Source organism: Monopterus albus, unplaced genomic scaffold, assembly GCF_001952655.1.
Source record: "Monopterus albus unplaced genomic scaffold, M_albus_1.0 scaffold3.1, whole genome shotgun sequence".
In the NCBI taxonomy this organism is placed as follows: domain Eukaryota; kingdom Metazoa; phylum Chordata; class Actinopteri; order Synbranchiformes; family Synbranchidae; genus Monopterus; species Monopterus albus.
The window spans coordinates 5,967,001-5,993,465 of record NW_018127883.1 but is presented as its reverse complement, the minus strand read 5'-3'; the positions used below and the strand labels follow the sequence as shown (position 1 = coordinate 5,993,465).

Sequence of the window (26,465 nt, the reverse complement as noted above, 5' to 3'; positions counted from 1 at the left end):
AGCACTACTGCTATGGACCACAAGCGCCTGCAGAGAGTGGTAAAGACTGCGGAGAAGATCACCAGGACTCCACTGCCCTCTCTGCAGAGCATTTACCACTGCAGGGTGCATAGGAAAGCTGCCTCCATCCTCAAAGATCCCACCCACCCCCAGCACAGATTGTTCACTTCTCTGCCCTCTGGCTGGAGGTTCAGAAGTGTGAAATGTAGGACCACTAGACTGAAAAACTCTTTCTTTCCCTCTGCCATCAGACTCCTAAACAGCTGAGGAGTTTATTACCAGGAAATACATGTTGTACTGTTTACATTCTGTTTGCACATGGATAATTGCACATTGACTGTTGACTGCGGCATGTGCTGCTCCCATGCAGCATACATTCTCTATTATATTTTTGTATATATATTTTTTTACTATATTGCTGCATCTGCGCTGCTTAAAGTGCCTTAGATTTTGTGTTATTTATTTATCTACTTTGTATTTCATTTGTATTGTTGTGGCATTCATGTGGACGGCAAAGTAAGAATTTCATTGTACAGGGAAACACGTTTCCTAACTGTGCATATGACAAAATAAACACTTCGAACTTACTTAAAAACAGTAGCTACTTGAATATACTCCCCACTATTTTGAATAAACTAATCACATGACTGCATGAATGGGGCCGATGGGTCCAGTCCAGATGACATATACAGCCTTTTTCATAAATGAGTTGACAAGCTGTTGTCCTGTCGTCACAGTCATACTATTTCCATGTGTTTTGAGCCATCTCTACCAACGGCCATCTGTCCGACAGCCCTCGAAGGCAGCGCGGGAGGGGCTGTGCGTGTGTTTTGACGCCAGAGTGGGCTGGAGCACAGGCGCACTGAACGCACAGAGAGCGGCGCCATGCAGTACCCTCAGACCGATAGCTAGCCAACAAAAATGCCTCCCGAAGACCTCGATAGAGCCCAGAATGTTTGGCCCAGGGCACACGTTGTAATATTATTTCAGTGGTACAAGATGTGAAAAGGGACTGAGTGAGATAAAATGAAGAGGGTTTGAGTCTTACTTTCCCGTTTCGCTTGGTGTAGCGTGGCACAGGCAACGGATCGTTTCCAAAGTTGTCGTTAGCCAGCGTGTGTGAAGGATCCGAAATAAAGGCGCCGTGCACCCGCTGTAGCCGCAAACATGGAGAAACAGCAAAGCGACTTGGACCGAGACCGACAGTACTGTGAACTCTGTGGGAAAATGGAGAATCTCCTTAAGTGTGGTAGGTGCCGGATCTCCTTCTACTGCAGCAAGGAGCACCAGAAGCAGCACTGGAAGAAACACAAGCTCATTTGTAAGGAGGCGGACAAGGCGCAGCTTTCAAAACAGACGCCCGAGCAGGCTCCGCAGTCGGAGGACGACAAGGCACCGGAAGAATATCGAGAAAAGAAAAGCCCCGAGCAAGCGGACAGTGCACCTTTAGCACAAACCACAAACCCAGAACCACATGGCGTTGGAATAAAACCGGGAGAAGATGGGTCCAACAGCACTGCCACACCCAACGGACAGACGAACTCATCCCCGCAGAAACTTGCCACTGAGTACGTAGTCCCGTGCATGAGCAAGCACGGCATCTGTGTGGTGGACAACTTTTTAGGAGCAGAGACTGGACAGGGCATCTTAGATAATGTCAGAGCCCTTCACAAAACGGGCAGGTTCACAGACGGACAGCTGGTCAGTCAAAAAAGCGACTCGACTAAAGACATCCGAGGGGACAAAATCACGTGGGTAGAGGGAAGAGAGGCCGGCTGCGAGAAGATTTGCTTTCTAATGAGTCGCATGGACGACCTGATCAGACATTGTAACGGCAGACTGGGAAGCTACACAATAAACGGAAGGACAAAGGTAAGTTGCAGCAGCTGACTGTAGGGTGTTTTTCATGCCTGACAGCTATTTGTTTACAGTGCTTGTTCCTCGGGAGCCGGAGTCCTGCGGGTCTGCTCACAAAAACAGCAGCAGTGCTCGGGGTCCAAAAAGGAAAATCAACAATAAATAGATGTAAAATGGATGCAAAACAGCCACAAAGACGTACAAAATGAACACAGGGATATGCAAAGCAACCTTACAGACAAAAACAAGTAAACCATGGACAAAAAGAGACACAAACTCTTTTATTTTTTCAGTCTGTCTTGCTCCTATGTGGGGTGGGGGGTGTTTTACATGTTCGGGTACAGCGTTTCATAGTCCATCTGTCTGACAGGGGTGTCACAGTCAGGCTGGTGAAATCCGGTGCTCTCAGACATATTCATTCTGTCATCAAGGCACCATTACTTTAAATATGTTGGTCCTGTTTGCTAATCAGACCCGACTTTAGATGTAAGAGGCTGTTAAGTCCTCTCAGGGTATGTCATAGAGGTTGTGTGTTTCCTCAACGCAAAACCAGTGCTGCTCAGATTGTTATGGTTTTAATGTGACTGTGCACATCACAAATGGCTGCAACACCAGAAGGAACAAGGCCGATGAAGTCAGTTGTAATGAAGCAAACCGGTGCAGCTACAACAAATGCAGTCTAATACAACAGTCCTGCAGTAACTTTCCTTCAGCGTTTGTTAAAACTTATATATTGAGGTGCTGATTCAGCTTTCTGCACCACAGAGGCTACAGTTTTGAGATGGTTCCTCATATTTAGTCTACTCTCACTGGGATAAAACAGTGTGGTGGACAAAATATTACCAACACCGCTCAGTATAATGTAGTATAGTTAGCCAGCAGCACAAAGTACTGCTTCCAAAATCAACAGCTCTCTGCAGTATTTTCAACTAAGTCTGAACAATATAATGTACATGAAAATAGGGTGTTTGCAGGACTGTTGGACTGCAACTCTTGGTTAATTTGTTTGCTCTTTAAAATGTCATAAAACGGAGAAACATGACCGCTGCAATTTCTTAAATCTCACGATGTTTTCAGGTTGCTTGTTTTGTTTTACAGTGGCACAGAATCCCAAGATATTCACTATAGCAAAAGACAGAAAAACTGCAGATTAGGTTTGTCAGTCGACTAATTGATTAATCAATTTATTGTTCCAGCCCTACAGGACAGCTGGTTTAGACTACATTGTAGTTACTATTGGTTTACCTAATAAACTTGTAACTGCAGTGTGCCATACAGCAGGACTATGACACACCACATACTGGATGTTCTCCAGATCATGCATCTCTAATAGACACCTGCTACTGCCATTACATGCACACACACAAAGAAGATATTCTGTCCACGCGTATCAAATTTGTGCATATTGCTTGATGCGTTTATGTTCATTCATAACTAGTAAAATAACAGGATGTGTGTGTAGGAGCTGCACACAGTGGGTTGAACATGACAGGCAGCATGAAGTCCACCTGCACTGTCGAGTCCTCGTCAGGGACGTTGTTCTGTAGCTGACTGCCACCTCTGACCTGTAGAGAGGCGGTACTATCCCACACACGTTCCTGTGTTAAGAGGAAGACCTGTATGTTTCATGTTTGGCACTGTGGGCGAGAGGAAGCTGTGGGCAGAGTCGGCTTCAATCAAATGTTTCTAAGAAATTCCATTTCAGTCTCATTTTCTGACTGATTCTTCTTAGTTGTTTTTTCCCCTTGTTAATCATTTCTGACTTTTCTAACTGCTCTGCACGGTTTGAAAAAAGCAGCTATGTCAGCGCCAAAGCAATGTCAACTTAGCTCCAGCTCGGCCGCCGGGTTGCTTATAACCTCTGACAGATCTGGTCCCCACATGACTTTGTGGCATGAGATTGACCTCTTCCTCTTCTGGGAAATACTCTGAAGTACACTGTCACTGATTCCTTAAATAGAAGTTGGGCGGAAACCATTTTCCTGTTTGAAGTGCAGACCAGTTTATTAGGTACACCCAGATAAAACTGATGTGGCCTCATACAAACGCCCTGCAGTTAACCCTGTCTTCATGAGGGCTGTAGTGATCTGTTTTAGGGTGCTTTCACACCTACAGCGTGTAGTTCGATTGAATCGAACTAGAGTTCGTTTTCCCTCTTGGTGCGGTTCGTTTTGTCTGGTGTGAACACGGTAATCGCACTCGAGTGCGCACCAAAACAACCGCACCGAGACCCCCAAAATGAGGTGGTCTCGATCCGCATCATCTAGCGAACTCTGGTGCGGTCCTCCTGGTGAGAACACATACAGAACCAAAACGGGACCAAAGGCAGTGAATCACACAATTTGAGGGTAATACAAAATAACCAGGGCGAGGCCCAACCCGCGTATGTTGACCTCCATCCTCTCTCGTCACAGAAACGTGGACTTTCTTCCTTTATTTACTTTTTCTGTTCTCGCGGCAGACACATCTGACCAATAAGCGGAGAGAACGTTCTCGCGTAGTTATACGTGACGTGTTTTGGTGCGCTTGGATTTTTCTGTGTGTGAAACGAAACCGAACCAAGGAGACATTGCTACATGTTTACAAACTCATCAACTGATTCGGACCAAAGCAAACGAATTAAGGTGTGAAAGCACCCTTAGAGAAGTTAAATCAACTTTATGGTAATTTTAGAGACTGTAGTTTTGGAGGAATGTGGAATAGTTATTTCATGCGCTGATCTGTGCACTTATTTTTATCTTGTAAAGTTGTGAATTGTTTTTAAATTTGTAGACATCCTGAGCTATGAAGTGCATCTGACCCTGGGTCAGTCAATACAGAAGGTCAGAGAGTTAAAAGTAAACACTTAAAGGATTAGCGTATAAAAAATCTATACTCCTGAACACTAAACAAACCCCACTGTTTGATATTGGTCTCCTTAACTTATCGTGTTCTGCTATCACAGCATGTGGTGTTTAAAAGATCAAGCAATGACAGAACACACATTGAATTGAGCTTGTGGCCTTTGCTTGCTTCAGGTACTTGTTTTTCTGTGCTGGCACAAACCTCGGATTACCATATGCTGTTTTTAGGCTACTCCTGTCCAGTTTTTTTTTTTTTTTTTAACCATGGCCAGTTCTTAGTAAACATGAACTGCTTTCTAGAAAGCACTTTGTCTCAGGCTGCGCTGTTGATCCATGCAGCTGGCCCCTAAGACAAACAGTGTAGAGAACTTGACTTTCTCACCTACTGTCCCAGTTGCCTCAGCAAACACATACCTGGACCATGACCAGTGAAAATCAGCATGACTTGCACAAATGGAAGGCCGCCAGTATCAGTGGCTCAAAGGGATACACCACCATTTGAGCACAATACACACTGGGAAAGACAGAGAACAAAGATTTTGTCCAAATAGAATTTGATATTATTTCTATTTCCTCTTTTCATTGATAACATTGTGGGAATAAGCTCCAGGCAGCGGGACACATTTCTGTTGAATCCTCTCTGATGCCATTACCGGAGACATCATGGGACGTGAAGACGTTTGTAGCAGCAACGCGGTTACCCTGTTACTGACTCACTGTCCCCATCTGAATGTTACTGCAGCATCTCCATCATGTTAAAGCCATAGCTTACTAAGTTGCATTGTAACCATACAGTGAGTGTTCAAGGCCATTTGTACTGTTATGTTGTAGTACATGAAGTAGGACAGCTCTGTCCTGCATGGCATTCTGTAGCTCAGTGTAGAATGCAGTACCAGGTGTATAGTAGATAACCTGTTGTTTGGTCTGGACTCCTAACAATATAATATAGTCCAATACTGTAGTGAGAGGGTCTCTTTATTTTATGCACCTGTAAGTTGAGCCAACATACAGTAAACCCAGTCTAATATAACAACTTTACACACGTTTAAATCACAGCAGTGTCACTGTCTGAAGCATGACTGTCCAGTGTGAAGAACAAAAACACATCATAGAAGGCTAGGTTCCCAGATAATAAAATGTTTCACCACATGTACTGATATGTTGCCATATCTTTTTATAGGTGAGAAAGGTGATAAATAATAATTTGTTAGCAGAGCCACTCTTCTCCACCCCAATAAGAAAAACTAGAGAAACTTAATCTGCAGCTGCACTGGCTATAGTATGACTGTATTGCATCCAATACTGTTAAGTTTCCATTACAGAGCAAAAATGTCAGACGTTCCCTGGATTTCCTGGTTTTCTTATGTGATAGTAAAGTCAGTGGTTTGTGACATTACCCAAAGGATCGGTTGATTACTTGAGTAAACAGTCAACTGATGAATCAATAACGGAAGTAACAGTGTAGTAGATCCCCAAATACAACAGAGGGCTGGAGAAAATGAGTGAATGTCATTTTATGTTGCACTAGCAAGATGTAGGGAGAAAAAGTGAAAATTGAATTGTGAAGTTTACACTGATTAGTCACTTGTCACAAAAAATCTAATTTGCCACATTGCACACTGTGACCTAACTGCTGGTATGACAAAATCCCTGTTGTCTAGGGATATATGGTTTGCAACTGATGTTTCATATTTTTTGTTGAGTCATTTGCAGTGTCACAGAGCATCTGTGCACGTGTGCTTTCAAAAAGAATTTACCAATTGACTTAAATCTTAAGGCTCTATAGACTAAGCAAGCTGAGAGGAAGTAGCATGGTGGTTCTCTGAGCGTTGGTGCCAGCTGTACATTATGCTGTAAACAGCATGAGCCATTCACTACTTCCGTCGATAGTACCAGCATGCCTGAAGCAACACATTGCATGCCACCCTTTCCTGTTTATTGTTTCACCATCATACAGTAAAGGGGGAAAAAATTGTGGAGGTGGTCAGAGCACAGGCTCACCAAACATCCATGGTCCAGTATGAGCTGACCTGCAGCTAGTGGTCTCCTAAAACCCCTCTAATCCATCTGTGGCGTTCTAATGATGTGTATAATACCACTGTTATTGTAGTCTAAAGCTGTACATGTGTGACATGTTAGAGAGATCAGCATAGACCATAGTTGGATGTGACATTTCATATTACTGTAACCTGTTGCATGCTGTTAACAGAACGAATAAAGTGGACAGGTGTTCACTAGCAGAAGTGACACATTTAATAAAATTAGGCATTAAATCCAGTGTGTTTCTGGCTCTGTTTACTATGCTGTGACTGTCTAAGCTGCACCTTGCTGTGATCCAAGTGGAGCCTTGAGAAGTAGGTCCTGTGTTTTTTGACTGTTCACAGCTGTAGAGGTGAAGATGGGGAGGGTTTATGGTGGGTGGAGCATGATCTCCAAATTACCCTGCATTTACAAAAACAATTTCTGAAGTGATTAGGGTTCATTTTTAATGTTTTATTTCAACCCAAATGTTTATGAAACACAGTCTCCATTAGCTAATTAATATATATTTTAATTTGCCACTTTTGTAAGTTCCTTTGCAATACAGAATGAGAAGGAAGCTATAAGCTAAGGATAATCACCTTTATTTGGCCAAGTGTGTTACACAAGGAATTTGTTTCCGGTACAGAACCGAGGCAGCCATCTGCAGCGCCAACTCACACAACTTGGGGGTTCAGCGTCTTGCCCAAGGACACTTCGACATGTGGACTGCAGGCACCGAGATTTGAACGTCCAATACTCCGGTAGGGAGATGACTGCTCTACCCACTGAACCACAGTCACCCCAAGCTAACTTAGAGCTTTGATTATTTGTCTGTAGCAGCTACAGCAACAACATAATGCCACACCTTTCTTATCAAACTCTTCATGCTGACTTTGGACTCAAAACAGCCAGTTTTTAAAGTGATACATCAGCAGCTGATCAAATCTTTACAGAATAAGCTCCCTTGGCTGAGTATGGAAGCCCATTCCCGCCAGTTACTCCGACTTAGCTAAGTCGAAATTCCGACATAGCTAAGTAGAAATAATGACTTAAGTAAATCTAAGTAGAAATTCTAACTTAGCTATGTCAGAATTTCGACTTAGCTAAGTCGGAATAACTACATAGCTAAATCGAAATTCCGACTTATATATGTCGAAATTCCTACATAGCTCAAAGTATCTTGACGTAAGCCTGTCAAGCGGAAGTAGTTAGTTTAGTTTAGTTTAGTGTTGTTTTTGGCGCGGAGACAGAGAGCTGCAGCACCCTTTACCGTAGCGTAGCGTGCACTGGATAACAAACAGCCATTGGAATTCACTCAAAACGGACCCACGCCTGAAATAATCTTCAATTATTCCATCCATCTGAACTGTGTGGTGTGAAAGGTGCTGTAGCGTTAGCTCTCAGTCTCCGCGACAAAACACGAAGAAGAATAACTGAACTATAACTATGGAATTCCGACTTAGATATGTCGGATAAGATACTTTGAGCTATGTAGGAATTTCGACATAGATAAGTCGGAATTTCGATGTAGCTATCTAGTTATTTCTACTTAGCTAAGTCGAAATTTCGACTTAGGGAAGTGTAAGTAGGAATTCCGACATAGATATGTCGGAATTTCTACTTAGCTAAGTAGAAATAACGACTTAGAGCGTTTTATTTCTCATTTAACTGGCGGGAATGGGCTTCCATAGCTGAGTGGTCACTAAAATGTTTCAGCAGAAGACAGACACAACAACGCTGTAGGTACTGGCTCTCTTAGTTCTTGTTTGGCTAAAGCACCACGTGAGTGATTCCAAGATACTGAAGATGAGCTGATGCTCTGAATCTGCCATTTCATGACTTGTCTGTGTGAAAATACAAACAGCGGGCCTGTTAATGAGAGTGGATCTCTGCTTTGAGTTTATACCAGATGACGCTTTAAGCAGCCCACAGAGTTCAGCCTGTGGGTTTATCTTTTGTTTGTCAACGGGAGACACCAGCAGAGTGTGCTGAACTCGAAAAGTCCAACAGGTTTAGACAATCCTCATCTGAGTTGAGTTTGCATAACTACACCAGAAACTGTGCTTGTGTTTCTGCCGCAACATGTTGGGGGTGAAAGGTAGCACTGCGGTATATGTATCTCTGTTGTTTACACCAGAAAAGCGTCAACTAGGTTGTTACTTTAAACAGGGATTGTCTCTGGAGGCAGGACCACTGTCCTGACAGATAAAACTGTGAGCCGTCCTGGGCCGGGGCTCAGACAGTCTTGGTTCCCACACTCCCCTGCACTACATAGTCTCCATCCCAACTGTTTGTACTTGTCTTTGCATAAGCATCACTTCCATGGAGAGGGAAGCGCAGGTCGCAGGATGCAGCTATCATGGGGCAGCTTAGTCCAAAAATAATAAAATTTGTACTATGATGTTAATGACAGTAGTAAAAGAGAATAGTCTGCAGCACAAAAATCGGTGATATGATCACTACAACATCCAGAGCATCGTTCATCACTGCAGTTTCACTTATGGAGTGAAAGTACTTGTCAAATGTATTGTGTGGAATGTAGAACTTGTAGTTCAGCCAGGTCAGAGAAGTCCTGGGGCCAGTTTCACATGCATAGATTCGGACTATGGCTTTGATTCAGACTAGATTAGACATCTCAATTTATCTGTTACACAAAGCTCTTGAGCTCTTGACTATTTTAAGTATTCTAATTTGCTATGAATTCTGGGTAAATTAAGGCTTTTTAAATTAAAACCAACATGGCCGACTGAACGACCGCATCAAACCACTCGGCTCCCTTCAGTCCAGCCGAAAATGAACAAGGACAGGAAATGGTTAAAAGAATGTTTTACTGTATGTCATGTAACAAAACAACAAAAATCCTTTAAAACCCCTTTACTTCTCACTGCTCGCTTTACAGTACTATCAGCAAACCCCAACTGAGCCATGTTTCCCCCTTTTTGTCAGCAGGCGCCGCTGGTTGTTGCCATGGAAACAGAGGTCTTAGTTGTAAGTGAGCCTCAGGGTAGGGTGGGTAACTTTTACGGCTTAAAATAAAAAATATGTTTTTATTTTGGTGAGACTGTCTAACACTAGACCGGTCTAAAATATCTAAATCTGACCCTGATCATCCCTGAAGATTAATTATCCAAATAGTTTTTGAAAAGACTGGGAAGAACAGATTTCAGAGCTTTATCTCTCTGCCCCACATTCCTCTTCACCCACACTAGAAACAACAGGGCTGTTACTTCACTTATACACCCCTTAACACAGCTTTACAAATCCCTTTCACTTTATAATGGAATTTACATAGTTTTTTGTGGCAGTCGTGACAAAACCATAAATGTCTGCGGGAAGCAGAAGCACTCAGGTTCACTCGAAGCTCCACAGAATCAGGAACACACACACTTTTGTTTTCCATGAAACTAAACATGAGGTAGAGGTTTGCATTTTGGGTCAAGGGATAGAAAAGCTGTACTTAGTTGCCATCAAAAATACTAATTGAGTAAGGAATCCATCAGCCGGTGCTGTGGCCACTGGCCTTTAGTTGTTGCACATGCCTGCTGAGTGTTTTGTTTTTTCACTTTTGCTTTTTCCACGGACTGCACTGACGTGTCAGTTCAGGTTTTACCCATTTTAACAGAAAGTGTTGAAGCTTTTGGTTTACTTTCAGTTTTACTTAGTGGTTCACAATAACTTTGCTGTGGAAACTAAAGAACACAGTCACATCCTTGAACTGAGCTGGGAACACATGAACAACTGTGTTTTTAGTTTACAGTGACTCAGTAGCGCTAGCCTCACATTTGAGTTGCAGTTGTCTGAGACAAATTGAGGATGAGGGGAAAAACAGGGACACACTCACTTGTGTGTAGTCTCTCACACACAAAGGCATTGTTAGTCTGTTATCTCCATCTTAGATCTAGCCTAAAGGGAGCCTTGTCCATCAATAATTATTTCAAGAATATTGCCATGACCTGGGGCAATGGTAAATATCTTTGTAACCTCTCCATCAGCAATGGGTTTGCCTCATAACAAAAATAAATATAAAAGTAGGGTAGCTGTCTCAAATTCACCTGCAGTGAACAGTTAGAAACCAAGTTGCCCATGATGGTGGCACGTATGCACGCAGGGGGCTGGGGCTCCTCGGCTCCAGACAAAATTTTGTTGTACGTGTCACAGTGTTACAATGACAATAAAATAAAGCTTCTTCTATTGACACTGAAGTGGTTCACTTGCACAGCCAACCATCATGTTGGGATACTGAATTTTTAGAACTTCTTGAGTTGGAGCAGATGGGCTGTCTGAATGATGGCAACCCACCAGGGCAGTGCCAGCTGAGTAAAGAACACACTGCCCAAGCTACTGAACATACAGTGTGACACAAGTGGTTAATGACTTCAGAGCTGCAGCTCTTCAGACATGTGTGTCTGTGGCAAAGTGATCGTCTCTCATTTGACCTTACTGGAGGCCTCAGCGAGCTGCTTTGACTTCTTCTCTCTCCGCTCTTTGCCTGGAAATGCTTCAGAACTGTGCCTGTGGAATGTAAACAACAGGTCTGGCATGTGAGGGCCTCCTAATGAGGACTGCAGAGGGCTGGATGAGAAGAAAGGGGGCTCAAACAGGGACAAGGCTTAGAGGTGGTGATGGCAAAGAAGACAGTCCTCCCACAGTATAGAGCAGTCAGGCAAATGAAGAAATAATCAGAATTGTTGTTGCGGTGCAGTCAGACCAAAAGGGAATATTGATGTGCGTGAGCATATACAGTAATATAACGTGGACATTCAGTGATTTTCCTTCACATTTTGCCAGCACACGCTGCCACACTCTGGAGCTGTCTGTCTGTATTGCTGCTGTATTTTTCATCGAGGTTTTAGCTGAAGGCCATCTGTGGTTCTGTGCGTGCAGATTTCATCAAAAGTGGCATCTCTTCTTCTATGCTTCAGCTTGCTGGGTCCTCATGACCAGATCACATGAAAAACAAGCTAAGGTTATCAGCACTTCAAGCAGACACTAGCTAATTTGTTTTTTGGTGGATTATTGGAATGCGCTCTTTTGTTTACACCACCAGTATGACATGTTAATGGCTGCTTTATTTGAACTTCTACTTTAACAACTTACTTTTTGTTGTTGTGTTATTTTTCCTGAAATCCACAATGTTCTACACCAGTTTAATACCGTTTGTTAAGGTTTGGATAAGTACTGGCATCAGGCAGCCAAACTTGATTTTGTTACCAGTTTGTATTTTAGTACAGCCCTACTTCGCATGCTCACAGGTCCATAATTAACATTTTACATAGTTGATGAAGCCTTATAGAGTTTCTGCAGCTGTCTAGTTAAAGGAAATGAAAGGTGAAACTGCTGTGTCCAGGTTTTTGCTGAGTGCTGAAGCTCTCACAGTGTCAGTCAGCCCCCACGCACGCACCGCCCTCACACATCTCACTCCACACAAACACACTTTTCCTAGCAGTGACTGTTTACCGATCTCCAGCCTTGCAGCGTGTGCTGAGCAGTGAAGGGTGGGAGGGGGTGACATAGGCGAAGATCAGCCAACCTTCCTCACGCTCTGCACGTAGCACAATCATTAAAATACTGCTCCCTCTGGAGGGGGGCCAGGAGTCAAAGTTTATAGCAGTTCACTCTTAACTTCTGCTCTGGCCCCACCCTCCCTGTCTTCTCTGTCTGTGCCCCTCTTTCTCTTTTTCTTTTAAGAGCACACACGGTATTATGCCTTACTGACAGGAAGTCCTTTGTCAATCTGCACACCCCTCACCCTCGTCGATTCCCAGCAGAGCAGCTTCTGGAACACCCACCACCACCCTTTTTGTTCTATCAATAAAATAGTTTTTTCAGTTCATGTCAGTTCATGCCGCTGGAGCAAGACCCCCCCCCCCAATCTTTATGTTGGAGTTTTGCTATGATTCAGCTTTGAAGGCCCTGATACTGTGCATTCCAGTGGTAACCTCACTCAAAAGATGTGAGCACAATATGGACACAAGCAACTAGGTCAGATGCGAAGGAAAATAAGATTCAGACATATGTCATGTGGAAGTTTCTTTTTTTGTGCCCTCACTGCATTACCAGACTATTTTGTGCATAAAGATTTTGGTGATACAATTACTGTATAGTACACTAATATAAACCTTTCTAAAAGCATGTATATGGACAGGCTTCCAGAGCCTCCATAGTCTTACTTTATTGATTCTGTTCAACTGCTTGAAGTCCTAATATTTTGAAATACAGTGTATCCTATCATTTCTCTGCACTCAAGAACACTTTTCATGATTCAAGCAGAACGTCTGATAGTATTTCCCTTGGCACAAGACCATGTGAGGGGAGTTTTGTCTTCTGTGTGTTTATACAGTAGTAATAATGCCATGGTTTATACTGATCCAAGTGCATGGAAGAACATGCAGGAACCAGGCTGTTTGTCATATCACTGCTTAGACTCTGTACATGAGGGCTGACTAATCAGCCCTCTGTGTTTGAGCTTACCTCAAGTCCAAAAACACTGGTTTGTTGGCTGTGACCTGTGGCGCTCATGGTCCGATACCATTTGCAGTCTGATGTCCCAGTCAGTGTTTTAAGAAAGCCACCTAGGGATGTGACGATGCACTTAGCTCACGAGACAAGACGATACACGATATTGGTTTCACAAGAATGAGATGAAACAATATTTTAACACTATTTTTAAGAAATCTTCAATTACGAAGTATATGGCTGGAAAATAGTCCTTTATTCCACTGAAAGTTACTAAATGCAAAACAACAGGCGCATTTTTTAACTAATCATCTTATAATGAATGTCACATAACCTCTGCTTTGAGTATGAATTATCATGTGCAGTAAAAGACAATATGCAAGCACTGTAAAAGGTTTTGCCACAAACTGAACTGACTGCTTTCTCTCCTCTCTGATTTCTCATGAGTCCCTTGAGATCTTATAACTGTGCATGAACTATGCATGAGTTTCAGGCTGTGTTTAGACTACGTTTCAGAGGTGTGAAAAAAATGCCACCGTTTCCATTCATTTCTTTGGGGGATTGTGTTCACCACATCCGGCACCAAAATGACGCAACCCCGTGTGGCTAAAAAGTTGGATCTTGTTCCACTTTTACTGCACCAGACGGTGACATCATCTGGCAAATGTGCTGTGCTGACCAGTCACGTAAGGGGGATGATCAGGACGCGGACGCCCACAGGAAGAAGACTCTTTTGTTTAGTTTGTTAGCTTGAGCATTCACTGCTATTCACTGATGAGTTGAGGCCACACACCATGCATTTTTATTAGAACTGGATGTTAAATGGTGTTTTTATCTATCAGACACACTGGTGGTAAATTTGGTGCCAAGGTAGAGTATGCTACATTAGCAGCATGGCTAACCAAAACACAACACAAACTTCTGGGCTGGAAACAAGAATGAAGCCACTCACATCGACTCCTCACAACATGTCCATAGTGTACACATCTAGAACGGTCCCCCTGCAACCCTTTACCCCCCAACCAACGCAACCCCTTGCATTAAAACACAGCAGGAAGTTGCATTTTTGCCAGGCTAATGTGAATGTATGGTCACACTCCATCATAGTGGCCTGGTTCTGTTATGTACTGATATCGCGGGACAGCTTTATGCCTGATGAGAAATATTGTGACATTCGTCACTTACCTACAGTCACCATGTACAGATTTCTTTTTCCCCTCTACAAAAGTTGCATAATGTTTTGTGTAGAAGTCTATTTCTGAAGGAAGGACAAGTGTTTCAGTCCTGCCACCAGTGTGCGAGTCACCACTTGTGTGCTGCTTACTTCAAAGGGACTATCTGTGCTGTATGAATGCGCTCTTTCTGTTGTTTACACCAAGAAGTTTACAAGAGTTCATAGGGGTTCATTGCCAACACCCAAGCAGATCATGGGTGTCTTAAAAGAGCAGGAAAAGCAAGGGGAAGTTGGCATGCAGCATGATATCTCCAGTCTGTTTCTCGTGAGTTAAAAGTCTATAATGAGGCAACTGGACTGTAAGCAGCCTTGGTGCAGGTGAGGTAAGGACAATATGGCACAGCTGTGCCAAGACTGTCTGCTGCATCCACATCACAGGTTAACAAAGGCAATCTGAGCCGCTTCCACAGCTGCGCTTCTGACTGACTAGATCCACATCAGCACTTGTGTTTGCACCAACACACACACTTTTACCACTGTTGTTTAATGACACATGAGATGGAGACACTGCATGTGTACTTTAGCCCTTTCATCATCGTTTTACTAATCATGCTTTTTCATCTTCCTGCCTTCAGGCAATGGTGGCGTGTTACCCTGGAAACGGGACGGGATATGTGCGTCATGTGGATAATCCCAACGGCGATGGACGGTGTGTCACATGCATATATTACCTTAATAAAGATTGGAATGCCAAGGTATGTGAGTGATGTGTGGAGGAAATAATATTAATTACTAACCGATGATGAGTATTTCAATTTGAACTTTATTTAATTCTCCTGTTTCAAATATTTTTGTTTTGATTCAGTTATGGTTCGAAAGTGTCACTGAAATACCCATCAATAGAAAATCGGTTTCATAAAGGCCATGGCTGGTCTTCATATTCCAGCAGGACTTTGTGTCACAAGCATATAGCATGTCAGCCTGGTTCTTATCTTCATGGCAGGGTCGTAACCCTCCGTCCTGCTTCACTCCACACCCATGCAGAGTCCATAGTAGAGGTTACATGTCAGAACGTAATGTTCAGACACTCTGCTCATTTATAATCCCATTAAAACACAGATATCCTGCTAATCCAACCACACCCAATCAGGGAGAGGAGCGCCCCCACACTGCCACTCACACATCTATTGCACCTCCTGCAGGAGAGGTGAGTTTACAGGCAGACTGAAGAGAGATTGAGGGGTTACTGCAGTAGTTTATTATTCAATCATGAGAAAATATTTTATGGACCAAATAAACATTTGAAATAATACGGTGATTTGATGCAAACTGAGCAGTATTTTTGCTGTGGTTTGCTGCAGGAATATTCCAGTAAAGGTCAAATATATGAACTTTGAATAAGCCTATGATCCTTTCTGTCACCACTCATCCTGTCTGGCAGAGCCTACCTGGTCCAACTTGAAAAACTGAACACAGGTTTGCCCTCAGTTAGTCCAGATTCAGTTACTTGTATGTTTTCTTTTTTTTTTTTTAGCAAAGCTGTGTTTTAGAAGAGAAATGTCAGTTATTGATTTTAAATTACTTAATTTGCATACGTTAACAGGATACAGTATACTCTTAATCAACATTGTAGGCCTATATATTTTAAAGGATGGCAGAGATATAACAACTTTGTTTAGTTGACAAGATTTGAAGTATATCCAGATATCTTTGTGCAAAAAAGCATTAAATCCATTCACTAAATTAGATTGTCTATTGCCTGACAAATTTCACAGTTTATGTTGCACTGATTTGGGCTATACAGTGGTATATCTGCATGGATTCAGTACCCTGGATGAGTGCTCGTAATGAGACTGACATCATGAAGCAGATCAGGTACCAGCCAGTACATGACTGTAATCTGTGTGTGTGTGTGTGTGTGTTTTTTTTATTGGTATTAAAGACAAAACATGGGATTGGTGTATTGCCAGTGTTTTTGTAACTAGAAACAGCCAAAGCTGGCTAGTATAGCTGAAACAATACTGTTTGCTGCTTTATTGAGTTTGTTGTGCATGTCTATTGCAACAAAACAACTGTATATAAAAGGAGTGTGATACATGTGGTAAAGAATGCAATGCCATCATCCAACCTAACCTATTAATGTTGATGAGAAGGAATGAATTCAGCACCTGAATACCAGAACACAGTTGCTAGCCTGCTGCAGCTGTCAAAGCAAGTCAATATAAATTTGAGAGCACAGTTGAACTAATTAATTTCCCTCAAATTTGTCACTAGCCCATGACACCCAACCCTAATGCTCACAACATGCCAAGATAGACAAGAATGCGGGCTAATGGTAAATGTTATAGGATAAGAGGTTAAGGAATTAACCTGTTTAATATGAGACAGATAACAGGATGCTGAACACCAGGAAGTAACAGAAAGCAGCAACTGTAAGGCAGAAAGATGACTTTGTTGCTTTTCTGAGGAGCTGGTACCATGACAAGACACAGCAGCAGACAGGAGATTGTCTTCCAGACATCCTCACTTACTTGACCTCCAGATGTGCATATGAGAATTACATACTTCCAGGAAACTCTGTTTTGCCTCTTGATGCTAGTTTGTGGTAGAGTGCAAGCATGAGTCTGCCTTATGGTTATGAGGGTTGCTTGGATGGCAGAGAATGATTATTATTAGCTGTTATCAAGCAAGCAATGAGGAGCTATTTGGGTAATTAATATTATTACAGTATTATTTGACTGCTTGCACCCAGGTCAAATGCACAGGTATTGGTGAACAGTCCTGCTATAAAATAAAGACCTAAATTAACAGCACTTTAACTGTGAAGTAACTGAACCACAAACTATTGCAGTCCACTGATTACGACACATCATTGCAGTCTGCTCATTCTGATAAGTGGGACTAAATTGTGACCCACTTTTCTATCAGTAGTTTATGTTATATTATTTATCATGTATATGGTCTAGCACTTACCCAGCACTTTTTTTTTGTTTATTGTGTATATCAAATCTTTTCCCATATATATATATATATATATGTGTCAGTGTGCATCAGGTGGCTCTTATTGCCCTTATGTTGATCACCTACTGTAAGCTGCTGTATGATTTTTGTACATGCCTCAGTTATGGGCCGTGTTCTGGAACTTTGTTGGACATGAATGATTACAATCTGGTCTCTGATTGGCTGTTCTATCAGGCATGTGATGAGCGGTCTGCTATAGAATGTGGTCCTATGAGAGGGGTGGTTAGTGTCTTTGGAATGTCTAGGTTCACTTGTTCCCATTATTTTGGCTTCAAAATCAACTGTGTCACTTTGATACAAAGTCATTATGAAACTGAAAACATTAAGTGTCAAGTTAGCTGTATGTGAAAATTAATATTTGATGTTTCAGCCCAAATTACATAGTATTTCATTGCATGTAATGGTAAAAAGTACTTTCAAGGATCCGCACTGAATAATCCTAAAAGTCTGAGATACTCAAGTATATGTATTATCCTCTGTTCTCCTGGAAACCCCAGGGTGGTACATCGTGGACTTGAGGCAAGCATTAGCAGTCAACTTTTGAATGTTCCCGTGCACCCATGTGACAAAATAAAAAAAAATAAAAAAAAAAACAAGCTGCGCTAGTGGCAGGGAGAAGGGACAGGACAAGCAAAAGAGTTTGTGGAAGGAAATGAAGCAGCTGCTGGAAATGCTTAGCTTTCTGTTTCCAGTACAGATTCTGTGTCAAGTATACTTTAGGGTTAACACTGCACCTCAAATTATAGAAGTGTTATTAAATATTATAAATATGGACCATGATAAGATTGAGTAACTTTGTAACTGGGGTGTTTTTGTTTGTTTGGTTTATTTATATTTTTTGTTGTTGTTTTTTAACACAACACTGCACAAAAAAGTTGATTTAAAGGACAAGGCTGGTCATTTACTATTTTAACGTCATTTTAAACACTTCCCATACAAAAACTAAAACCAACAACGATTTGCCTCTACACATGGTTAATGTCTGTCAGTCCTGGATTAGCTTGTTCATCTGCGCCACAGGCCTCCATTGTTATTCAAAAATGATTAAAAACACATCAGGGAAACACTCTGCTGCACTGGGTGACATATTTCCTCATTACAAAACGCAAAACCCTGATAGTTGTATCTTGTGCGTGGGCCCCCGACTCTCGCTTATTTCAGACACTAAAAAGTTATGGCTGTTGGGAGCCTCTGGGCCAACACAACAATAGTAATAATAATAATAAAAATCTGGGTTTCCTGTTTCATAAAGAGGAAGTGTCAACCAGTGCAGCAGTGTGTTTGGCTGATGTATTTCTAATCATTTTTGAACAACAATGGAGGCCTGTGGCACAGAAGAATAAGATAATCCAGGACTTAGACTTTAACAGTGAATAGAGGCAAATGATTGTTGGTTGTAGTCTCTGTATGGGCAGTGTTGGAAACACTTAATATAGAAAATGACCAGCCTTATCTTTTAAAGTGCTGTATGTTCATAGGCGAATGTGAAGCAAAGTAACCTTTTTGCTTTGATAGAGACATACACACCACTTTGTATTTCCTACATTAGCAATCACGATTACTGAGTCTTCCATCCTGTTTCTTTCCAGTTTTATACAAATCAGCAGTTCTTTTTTGTGAGACATTCACATCGACAGATGCTTCCTGTGATTAGCAAACTCAAAATGTTTGAATGTTTTTATAAGGTGTTTAAGTATTCAAGGTTGTTCTCAATAAGCAAAGCTCTGATACGGCTGTAGGATCAGGAACGGTAAACAATGAAGCTGATGTGTATCAGAAAGATCCAACTAAAAACTAACTCTGGATAAAATACATGTCCCGTTTGCTATGAATCCCTTGTGTGTAATTAGATCATTTGTATCCAGCATGGGAATGGTGGATTCCACATTAACAATGGAAGCTATGATATGGAGAAACAGTTAATACAGTAGATGTACAGTAAATACAGTATATTGAATAGCTATTTCAGGAAAAAAAGATGTATCAGAAACATGGTCTTATTTCATAAAAATCTTATGTTCTGCTGTTACCTTAAAGGGTTAAAAAGAGTCACATTTCCATAACCATGAAAATCTGTGGAGTGGATTTTGGTTAAATGGGATATATATTGAATACAGTTGTGTTCTCCTGAAATACAACCTGCTGTGACGTCCCAACCTGTTTCACCTAGGTAACTGCACTGACTCCACTACAGGTCAAAACATTACTGTATTCTAAGGTTATTTTTGCTTTTTTGAATTGTATAACCATTGTGCATATTTTCTATGATTAAAAAAATACGTTCAAATGCCATTCTGTGTCAGTATGATGCTTTTCCCATCCAGGGTCTTAAAGTGCACCGCCTCATGTTGTCATTTGACATGAGTTCAGCTTGGTGTCAGTGAGAAGATCATGTCCTGCAGGCGAGGGTTGAACTCTGTTCACTCTAATCCACATGACATCATTTCAGCCCCACACACTGAATGTTCTTACTAAGCTGGTAATACGTGCAGAAATACACTTGTTAAAATCAGTGGTCCTTAAACTGCTTATTAAAGAAACATTTCTTTTGTCCTCTTGAAGCCTCGTGTGCTTGATTTAATGTAGTCACTCCACCGGCATTCCCCCTCACTCAGAGTGTTATAAATGGGAATAACATTGCACCTCCAACAACAGGGTGTGAACCTTTTTGCCTTGCGTGTGAAGAGAGGGGCCTACCATATCAGCCATGTGAGAGTTTAAGAGGCACACTTGCAGCAATCTGCTTTTTCACTCTCCAGGTCCTTTATCCAGCCAGAGCAGTTTTCCTGTGGCTTATTCTTCCTATCCCTCCACAGGAAAGCTGTCCCCCACTGCTGCTTCCTATCCTGAGCTTTCCTCCTAGCCCTTCGAGTTGGACAAGCCTTTTCCTTTAACATTGTCGTCCTATGTTGATAATGTAGCAAGCCTCACGTTTTGGTTATATTTGAATATCTTTTATATGAGTAATGTGTGCAGATTTGGGTGGACTTTATCTTCTCTGTCTGTCTGTTTATACCTTTTCATGTGGATGGACAGGATATGAATCAAATCCGGAAATGTGATCACTACAGAGGTTTCATTTAGTGTTTGTTTCCTCAAGTCTCTCTTCACCATCCTGCTGTCGCTTTGTCCTAATTTGTGTACATAACAGGGCTGTTTCTTCTTCTGCTGCCGCTGCAGGAACACGGCGGCCTCCTCCGAATCTTCCCAGAAGGAAAGGCCCAGTTTGCCGACATAGAGCCTAAATTTGACCGTCTACTGCTGTTCTGGTCAGACAGACGGAACCCTCATGAGGTTCAGCCTGCCTTCGCCACCAGGTCGGCATCCAAGTCTGTTCACTCCACAAGCTCAGATGATGCGGTGCGCCTTGCAGCGACTCACCCCTCTCATTCTGTTTCTACAGGTATGCCATCACAGTGTGGTATTTTGATGCAGACGAGCGAGCCAGAGCTAAAGAAAAGTATTTAACAGGTAGGATTTTAATGTACCAAATATAGAATCCTGCTTCTGGTATGCTGTGCCTTGTGCTGTTTTACAGTATCTTGTGTGTTTGTTTCCTCTGTGTGAAGGTGCAGGAGAAAAGGGAGTAAAGGTTGAACTTGGCAAACCATCAGATCCCAGCTAGTGGAAAGCCTGAGTCACCTACCAACAGCCATTAAGTGCTCTGTTCCAAGAAAGTGGCCTATAGAGAGGATGTGTTTGTGTGTGTCTTACAAAGCAAACAGCAGACTTTTACTGAGTGCATGGAAGAGCCATACTTTTGGGACAAAAGAAACAAATACACAGTCCTTTCGGTTCATTTTCAGCAAATCTAGACGACCCAGCAGACCACGAATGTCGTGGCATTGTACTGAAACGGCTGACATTTTCAAAAAAAATTCACCTAACACAGGAATTAAGCTCTAAGAGAGTCTGCATCTTTCACATATTGGTTTTTGCAGTGATTTCCTTAAAGGTACAGTGTTCTGCATATGCTTAATGTGTTATGCTTTTCACATGGAATCAGCTGTTATAAGCTACTGTATGGCAAAATGTGCTTGCTTCTGCAATAATATGAGGAATGATCTGAATTAAAAAGTTTCTGATAGAACTTCACTGGTCTTAGTTTGAGTGCATTCATTTGCAGCACAGCGGTGAGTGTGTCACTTGTGGTCTCGCCTTTCCTGCCAAATCTCACATGGATATGAGATCTATGAATGATCAATTGGCATACATAGCCCTATCTATGAACTGATTAAAGAACGGTATCATTTATTGCTTTACTTCCTGTCTGACCTACAGCATACACAGATCTGTGCCGCCCTCTGCAGGAAACCCACTATGTAGCACACCTACAATTTTGTACTGTTATGGGTAAATGAATTCCATGTGATGAGAGAAAAAACATATTTGGCTTTAGAACAACCATTAACAAATGTTCATTTTTTACTCCACCTGTATTATATCTGGTCATTTTTCTTAAAACAGAACCGAAAATAATCAGATTCTAATATTGTGCAGGCACTGTTTCAGTAATGATGAGTAATGTTATAGGGAAGTCTCTGAAGTTCAGACTTCCTAGGATGCCCTGACCATATTAATCGAATGGTAAATCACATCAAGTAAACCTATTTTACGAATGCCTTTTCAAGTTGAGTTTTCTAACACCACTCATTGTTTTGCATTATGTGCCAGAGTAGCATATTTGTTTACAGTGTTCAACTAAATGTATCAGTGGCTTTATATTTACACTTTATGCAATAGATCCCACAAGTCAGTGCTCAAATAAAATTAGTTCCTCGGTCGCTTTCATGCATTTCTTGGATCAGAAATTAAATTCTCAAAACGGCTTGGTCAACCTCCACATCATCCAGTCACATCATATCAGCTTTTAGAATCCAACCGTCTTATTAAAACAGTGTGAAACATATCTGGTGTGTTCATCTTTTTGTTTTCCTATTACTGTTAGTCAGTAAGCTTGTTATTATAGATCAATCATGTAATAGTTTTCTGTAGACTTATGAGTGTTTATTGAATTTTAAAAATTAGTGTAAGGAAGCAGGATGAAAACTTTGAAATATACAGTATGTGAAAAACTAAAAATATATATCTACATAAAGTGCAAATGGGATGTAAGACAGGATGGCCATTAACACTGTTGACTGTATTTTGATGGTCAAATGTATTGATTATTGGCTAGCCACACATAACCAACAGTTGAAGGGGAACAGTAGTGTACTGGCTGAGAGGCCCCTTATGATGAGAGCGCCAGCTGCCTGCTTCACTGCTACTTCATACGTCACAGAGGCTTTCTCACTACAAATTAATGGCCACATGCTTTTGAGGTCTACGCTGAAAATATTTTTAAAAATTGCAGAAATCAGTAAAGTAACTTTTTAGAGATCCACACAAAGCTGATCCTAAAACATGAGCAACTGTCAATGTATTATTCAATTATTGCTGTGCTATTAAAAATGAGTTACTTTTTTCACTTTAATATGAATTAAATTAATATTTCCTCAGTTTGAACATATTTATGAAAAAGAATGTCTCCATAGACAGTACATAAAATAGTAATGCAATACATATTACAAAGGTCAGGACTTATATTACAGTATTCATTATAAACTATACAACTGTTTCAGAGCATTCAACATTAGATGATACTTTGTACAAGTGTGCAAATTAATGTCTTGTCAGTGGGCCATCATATACTGGCATACAAAAAGTGTTAGTTCTTCTTCTCTAGACACAGTAAATATGTGGATGTATTGAGGGTGACTTTCATCCCCCAGTGCCTCAGTCAATAAAAGAGACTGTGCAAAAATATACAAATAAAAGCCACAGGTCACGGCAGTCAATAATGACTGAGCTCCTCTGGAGGAGGAGGAAGCTGGTAACTGTCGTCCCCTCCAATATAGGCACCAATGCCGCTGCCTTGGCTTCCCCACTCGTAACTGTCAGCAGCCAGACTGGAGAATTCAAAAACAAACATCCACTGAACTAAACCACTGACCTCACTACCTTCTGCCACATCCCATGCTTCATGTACAGTATTTTGAGTATAGTTAATAGTGTTTTTACCTGGCTTGGATGTTCTGAGGCATGACACTCCACGCTAGATCATCATCGCTGTCGTAACGCCGTGGGTTATCGAAAAAATAGGCCCTAGAGGAGAAGACGTGTCCAGGAAGCCCTGAGCCACTCTGCAGGACATGCCAAACACAAACAAGGCAACAATATTTCATTATATTGTAACGTTTTTAAAATGTAATTTCACATAACTAAAGCTTAAGGTAGTGGTTCCAAACCTTTATGAGCTCTTAGAATAAAGCAATATCTACTCTTCACACATTGAAATTTTCCCCTTAGAAGGTTTACTTTGACTAAATTCTAGAGGTCTGCAATGACTAACCTGTCCTGTATTTCACTTTAGCTACAGTGTGTTTTATCGGATTTCCCCTTAGAACCACACAGATTTGTCTTGTGACCACCAGGTAGGGAACCGCTGGCTCAGGGTCATTGCTGGCTCACCCTGTCTAGGTTAGGCTGCCGAACTCTGAAGAAGAAAACCACAAGAGAAGTGGGCAGCAGTTCCCATACAAACAAGATCACCCCGAAGATGATGTAGCCAGTGTCGCCCAGAGTTGACTGTAAATCTGCCTGAAAGAAAAACATTCCACATTACTTTAGAGCATGCTATTTATTTCCTAATAGCGCTAATGACGAGCCATGTAAGTGCCTCTAAGACAAATATTTCCTGCAATAGTGTTCCAGGTTTCTCACATAAAAACCTCAACTAAAGCTGAGTTGCATCTGCCTAGGTTGAAATGCTGAAGGATAATACAAAATAATAATCATCAAAATATTTTAAAGGAACATTTTGGACATTTGATGAAATTGCTTATGCAATTTCTTGCATAAAGTTAGATGAGGGGATTGATTCCACTCTTATATCTGTACTGTAAAAAACAAACTACAGATTGTACAGTGAGCGTAGCCTAGCATAGTTTAGTAAAGAGTCTCTGGTGGTTACCAGGCAAATTCAGGGTGAGGACAAGACTCCAGGGGTACAACTCATGTCTTATAAAATCGTTCCTACGTCCCTGAGGACTGAGGATGGTGCTTGGCAAGCCATGAGCGAGGACACAGGAGGCCATCCTTTATCAGTAAGCAGTCTGTGATTGAACAATTCAAATTAAGGATCTGAGGAAAGGCTGTCTCATGTTGTTAACGTGTTTCCTCGAGTGCTCTCTCCTTTTCCTCACATCATACATGGGTGGGACAAAAACACAAGATAAAGATGCAAGGGAGGGAAGTGACAGTGATTATAAAAGACTTGGGATGTACCCCGGGAAGTCACTGCAGCTGGCTAGAATGAAATATAACATGATAATTACTGAGTTTTAGAGGAGCTGGCAGGTAGATTTTGCTACCTTTGGCTTTATGTTAGGCTAACCAGCTGCTACGAATTTACTAAACACAAAAAAGTGGCACCATCTGACCTGGCAAGAAAACAAATAAACATATTTCCCAAATTGTTAAACAATTTCCTTAAGACATTATGACTGTTGGTGGTTTACCTGATCAGAAACGTTGTACCAGTCATAGTCAAAGGAGTTAATGCTCCTGTTAGAAAGTCCCAAAACAACCAGATTGTAGCAGGCCCTGGATGAGTACAGGAGGATGACGATGGCTCCTATGACTGTCACCTGGCACACTGAAGTCCCCTATACAGTTTGAATAGTTCCATTAAGAAATTACATCTTAACCATGCATCTGCCTTTAGGAGAGAATGAGACATACCACATGGAAAGGCTTCAGACCTTAGTACCTAGTAATTTTATTGGCCAGCATGAATCAACCAACCCACTGAACTGTACTTTAAGCTTGTGAATACACAACAGTACATCCAGTCATGCACAAGAACAACACTGTGTTGCTAGGGAACAATCACTGTGGACAAAGCATGAATTATGTGGAGATGTGCATCGTCACAGTGTGTTATGCAGCACATAATACTTCTACCTGCTAGTTACACACATCAACATGTAACTTACCACAAACCATTTCTAATGTGACTAAAACTATTCATATTTGATTTTACTACTTTCTTTTAAAGTTGACTCCAGCTCCACAGGGAAGATTTTCTCACCTTAGATTCCAGGTAAATGTTGGCCAGTGACATCTTAGCGATCTTGTAAAGACACATAGAGAGCGAGATGGCGCACAGGACGAACAGCGTGTCGTTGATTGCAACCCTCACTAGCACAATGGTGTGGGCTTCTGCAGAAGACATCTTCACCAGCAGGGCACATGCTAAATTCACAACTAAAAACACCAGGCTGACAAACAGGAAGAGCAGGTACAGCGGCAGCCTGTGGGTCAGCAGACAGACAGGGAAACATACAATTCAGGTCAAATTGTAGCTCTTTTTTACATTACTTTAGCTGAGACAGTTCACACGATGGTTAGAAAAATATCATTTAATGAAATCTAGTAAATGATCCCTTTCTGCTAAAGGTCACTACTTGGTCATACCTGTATCTCAAAAGCTCTGGTGCATATTTCGACTTTGCCTTAAAAATGACCTGTGAAAAGAAAGCACAAACTGCATGATGCAAATGTGTCGTGCTACTCCGGCAGCACATTTTCACTTCCTCTTCAGAAAAATAACATTTTTAGGAACCACGCAGTAGAAAATGGCAGAACGGCTTGAGCTTTAGACACACGATACAGCGCAGAGCGACTTACAGCTCTCACTGTCAGATGTTACTCTAATCATCACAGGAGGATTATGATAAAAATAAGCTTTAGGCAGAGGCCATGGGAGCTATTGTTTGATATGTGGGTTATGTAAACAGCTAGGCAAGCACTGATTGACCACAAATTGCAGCTACATTCTGTGATATTACTTTTTGCTGTATGCCCACTCCTGGTTGCACGGTTTTACAAGTAGGACTCGTGAATATGGTTCACAGCTCACAACACTGATGTAATTATTAAAGCTATAATTTCATTGCTCTGTCTCTGTACCATGTGGTTTCTTTTAATCACTGAAAGCCAGTTTATATTTCGTCCAATGGTTGCACCAGCCCAAAAAGTTTCTTTCC

At 41.6% G+C, this 26,465-nt stretch overlaps 2 protein-coding genes across 4 annotated transcripts in view; one reads left to right on the top strand and one right to left on the bottom strand.

The window, feature by feature from the left end:
• The first annotated feature begins 728 nt into the window (after nt 1–728).
• egln1a (egl-9 family hypoxia-inducible factor 1a) lies at nt 729–21,451 on the top strand. 2 transcript variants are annotated; one of them, XM_020599963.1, is made up of 5 exons: nt 733–1,872; nt 14,988–15,107; nt 20,554–20,690; nt 20,777–20,844; nt 20,943–21,451. In XM_020599963.1, exons 1-5 carry the CDS (start codon nt 1,168–1,170, stop codon nt 20,996–20,998), a joined length of 1,086 nt encoding a protein of 361 aa, XP_020455619.1. In that variant the 5' UTR covers nt 733–1,167; the 3' UTR covers nt 20,999–21,451. The 2 variants fall into 2 exon arrangements, with proteins under 2 accessions (XP_020455625.1, XP_020455619.1); XM_020599969.1 differs by lacking the exons at nt 20,554–20,690; nt 20,777–20,844; nt 20,943–21,451 and adding an exon at nt 15,472–17,355 and having other exon boundaries at nt 729–1,872; nt 14,988–15,061.
• A 1,396-nt stretch (nt 21,452–22,847) lies between these two features.
• The window catches only part of gpr137ba (G protein-coupled receptor 137Ba), a 4,771-nt gene continuing 1,153 nt past the window's right edge, over nt 22,848–26,465 (bottom strand). Inside the window, exons 3-8 of one of the 2 annotated variants that reach the window (XM_020604439.1) lie at nt 25,894–25,943; nt 25,508–25,730; nt 24,936–25,082; nt 23,887–24,015; nt 23,437–23,558; nt 22,848–23,324 (exon numbers count right to left, since the gene is read on the bottom strand). In XM_020604439.1, coding sequence (XP_020460095.1) covers nt 23,210–23,324; nt 23,437–23,558; nt 23,887–24,015; nt 24,936–25,082; nt 25,508–25,730; nt 25,894–25,943 — 786 coding nt within the window. In that variant the 3' untranslated portion in view covers nt 22,848–23,209. Of the gene's footprint in view, nt 23,325–23,436; nt 23,559–23,767; nt 24,016–24,935; nt 25,083–25,507; nt 25,731–25,893; nt 25,944–26,465 lie in introns of those variants that run through there. The other variant, XR_002275284.1, reaches the window with a different exon arrangement.

What these genes read in the sequence shown, in the direction of transcription:
- egln1a (XM_020599963.1), top strand. Translation starts at nt 1,168, where the DNA reads ATGGAGAAACAGCAAAGCGACTTGGACCGAGACCGACAGTACTGTGAA. An exon ending in CAATAAACGGAAGGACAAAG is followed by an intron (nt 1,873 to 14,987) that starts GTAAGTTGCAGC and finishes TCCTGCCTTCAG; the next exon opens with GCAATGGTGGCGTGTTACCC. An exon ending in ATAAAGATTGGAATGCCAAG is followed by an intron (nt 15,108 to 20,553) that starts GTATGTGAGTGA and finishes CTGCCGCTGCAG; the next exon opens with GAACACGGCGGCCTCCTCCG.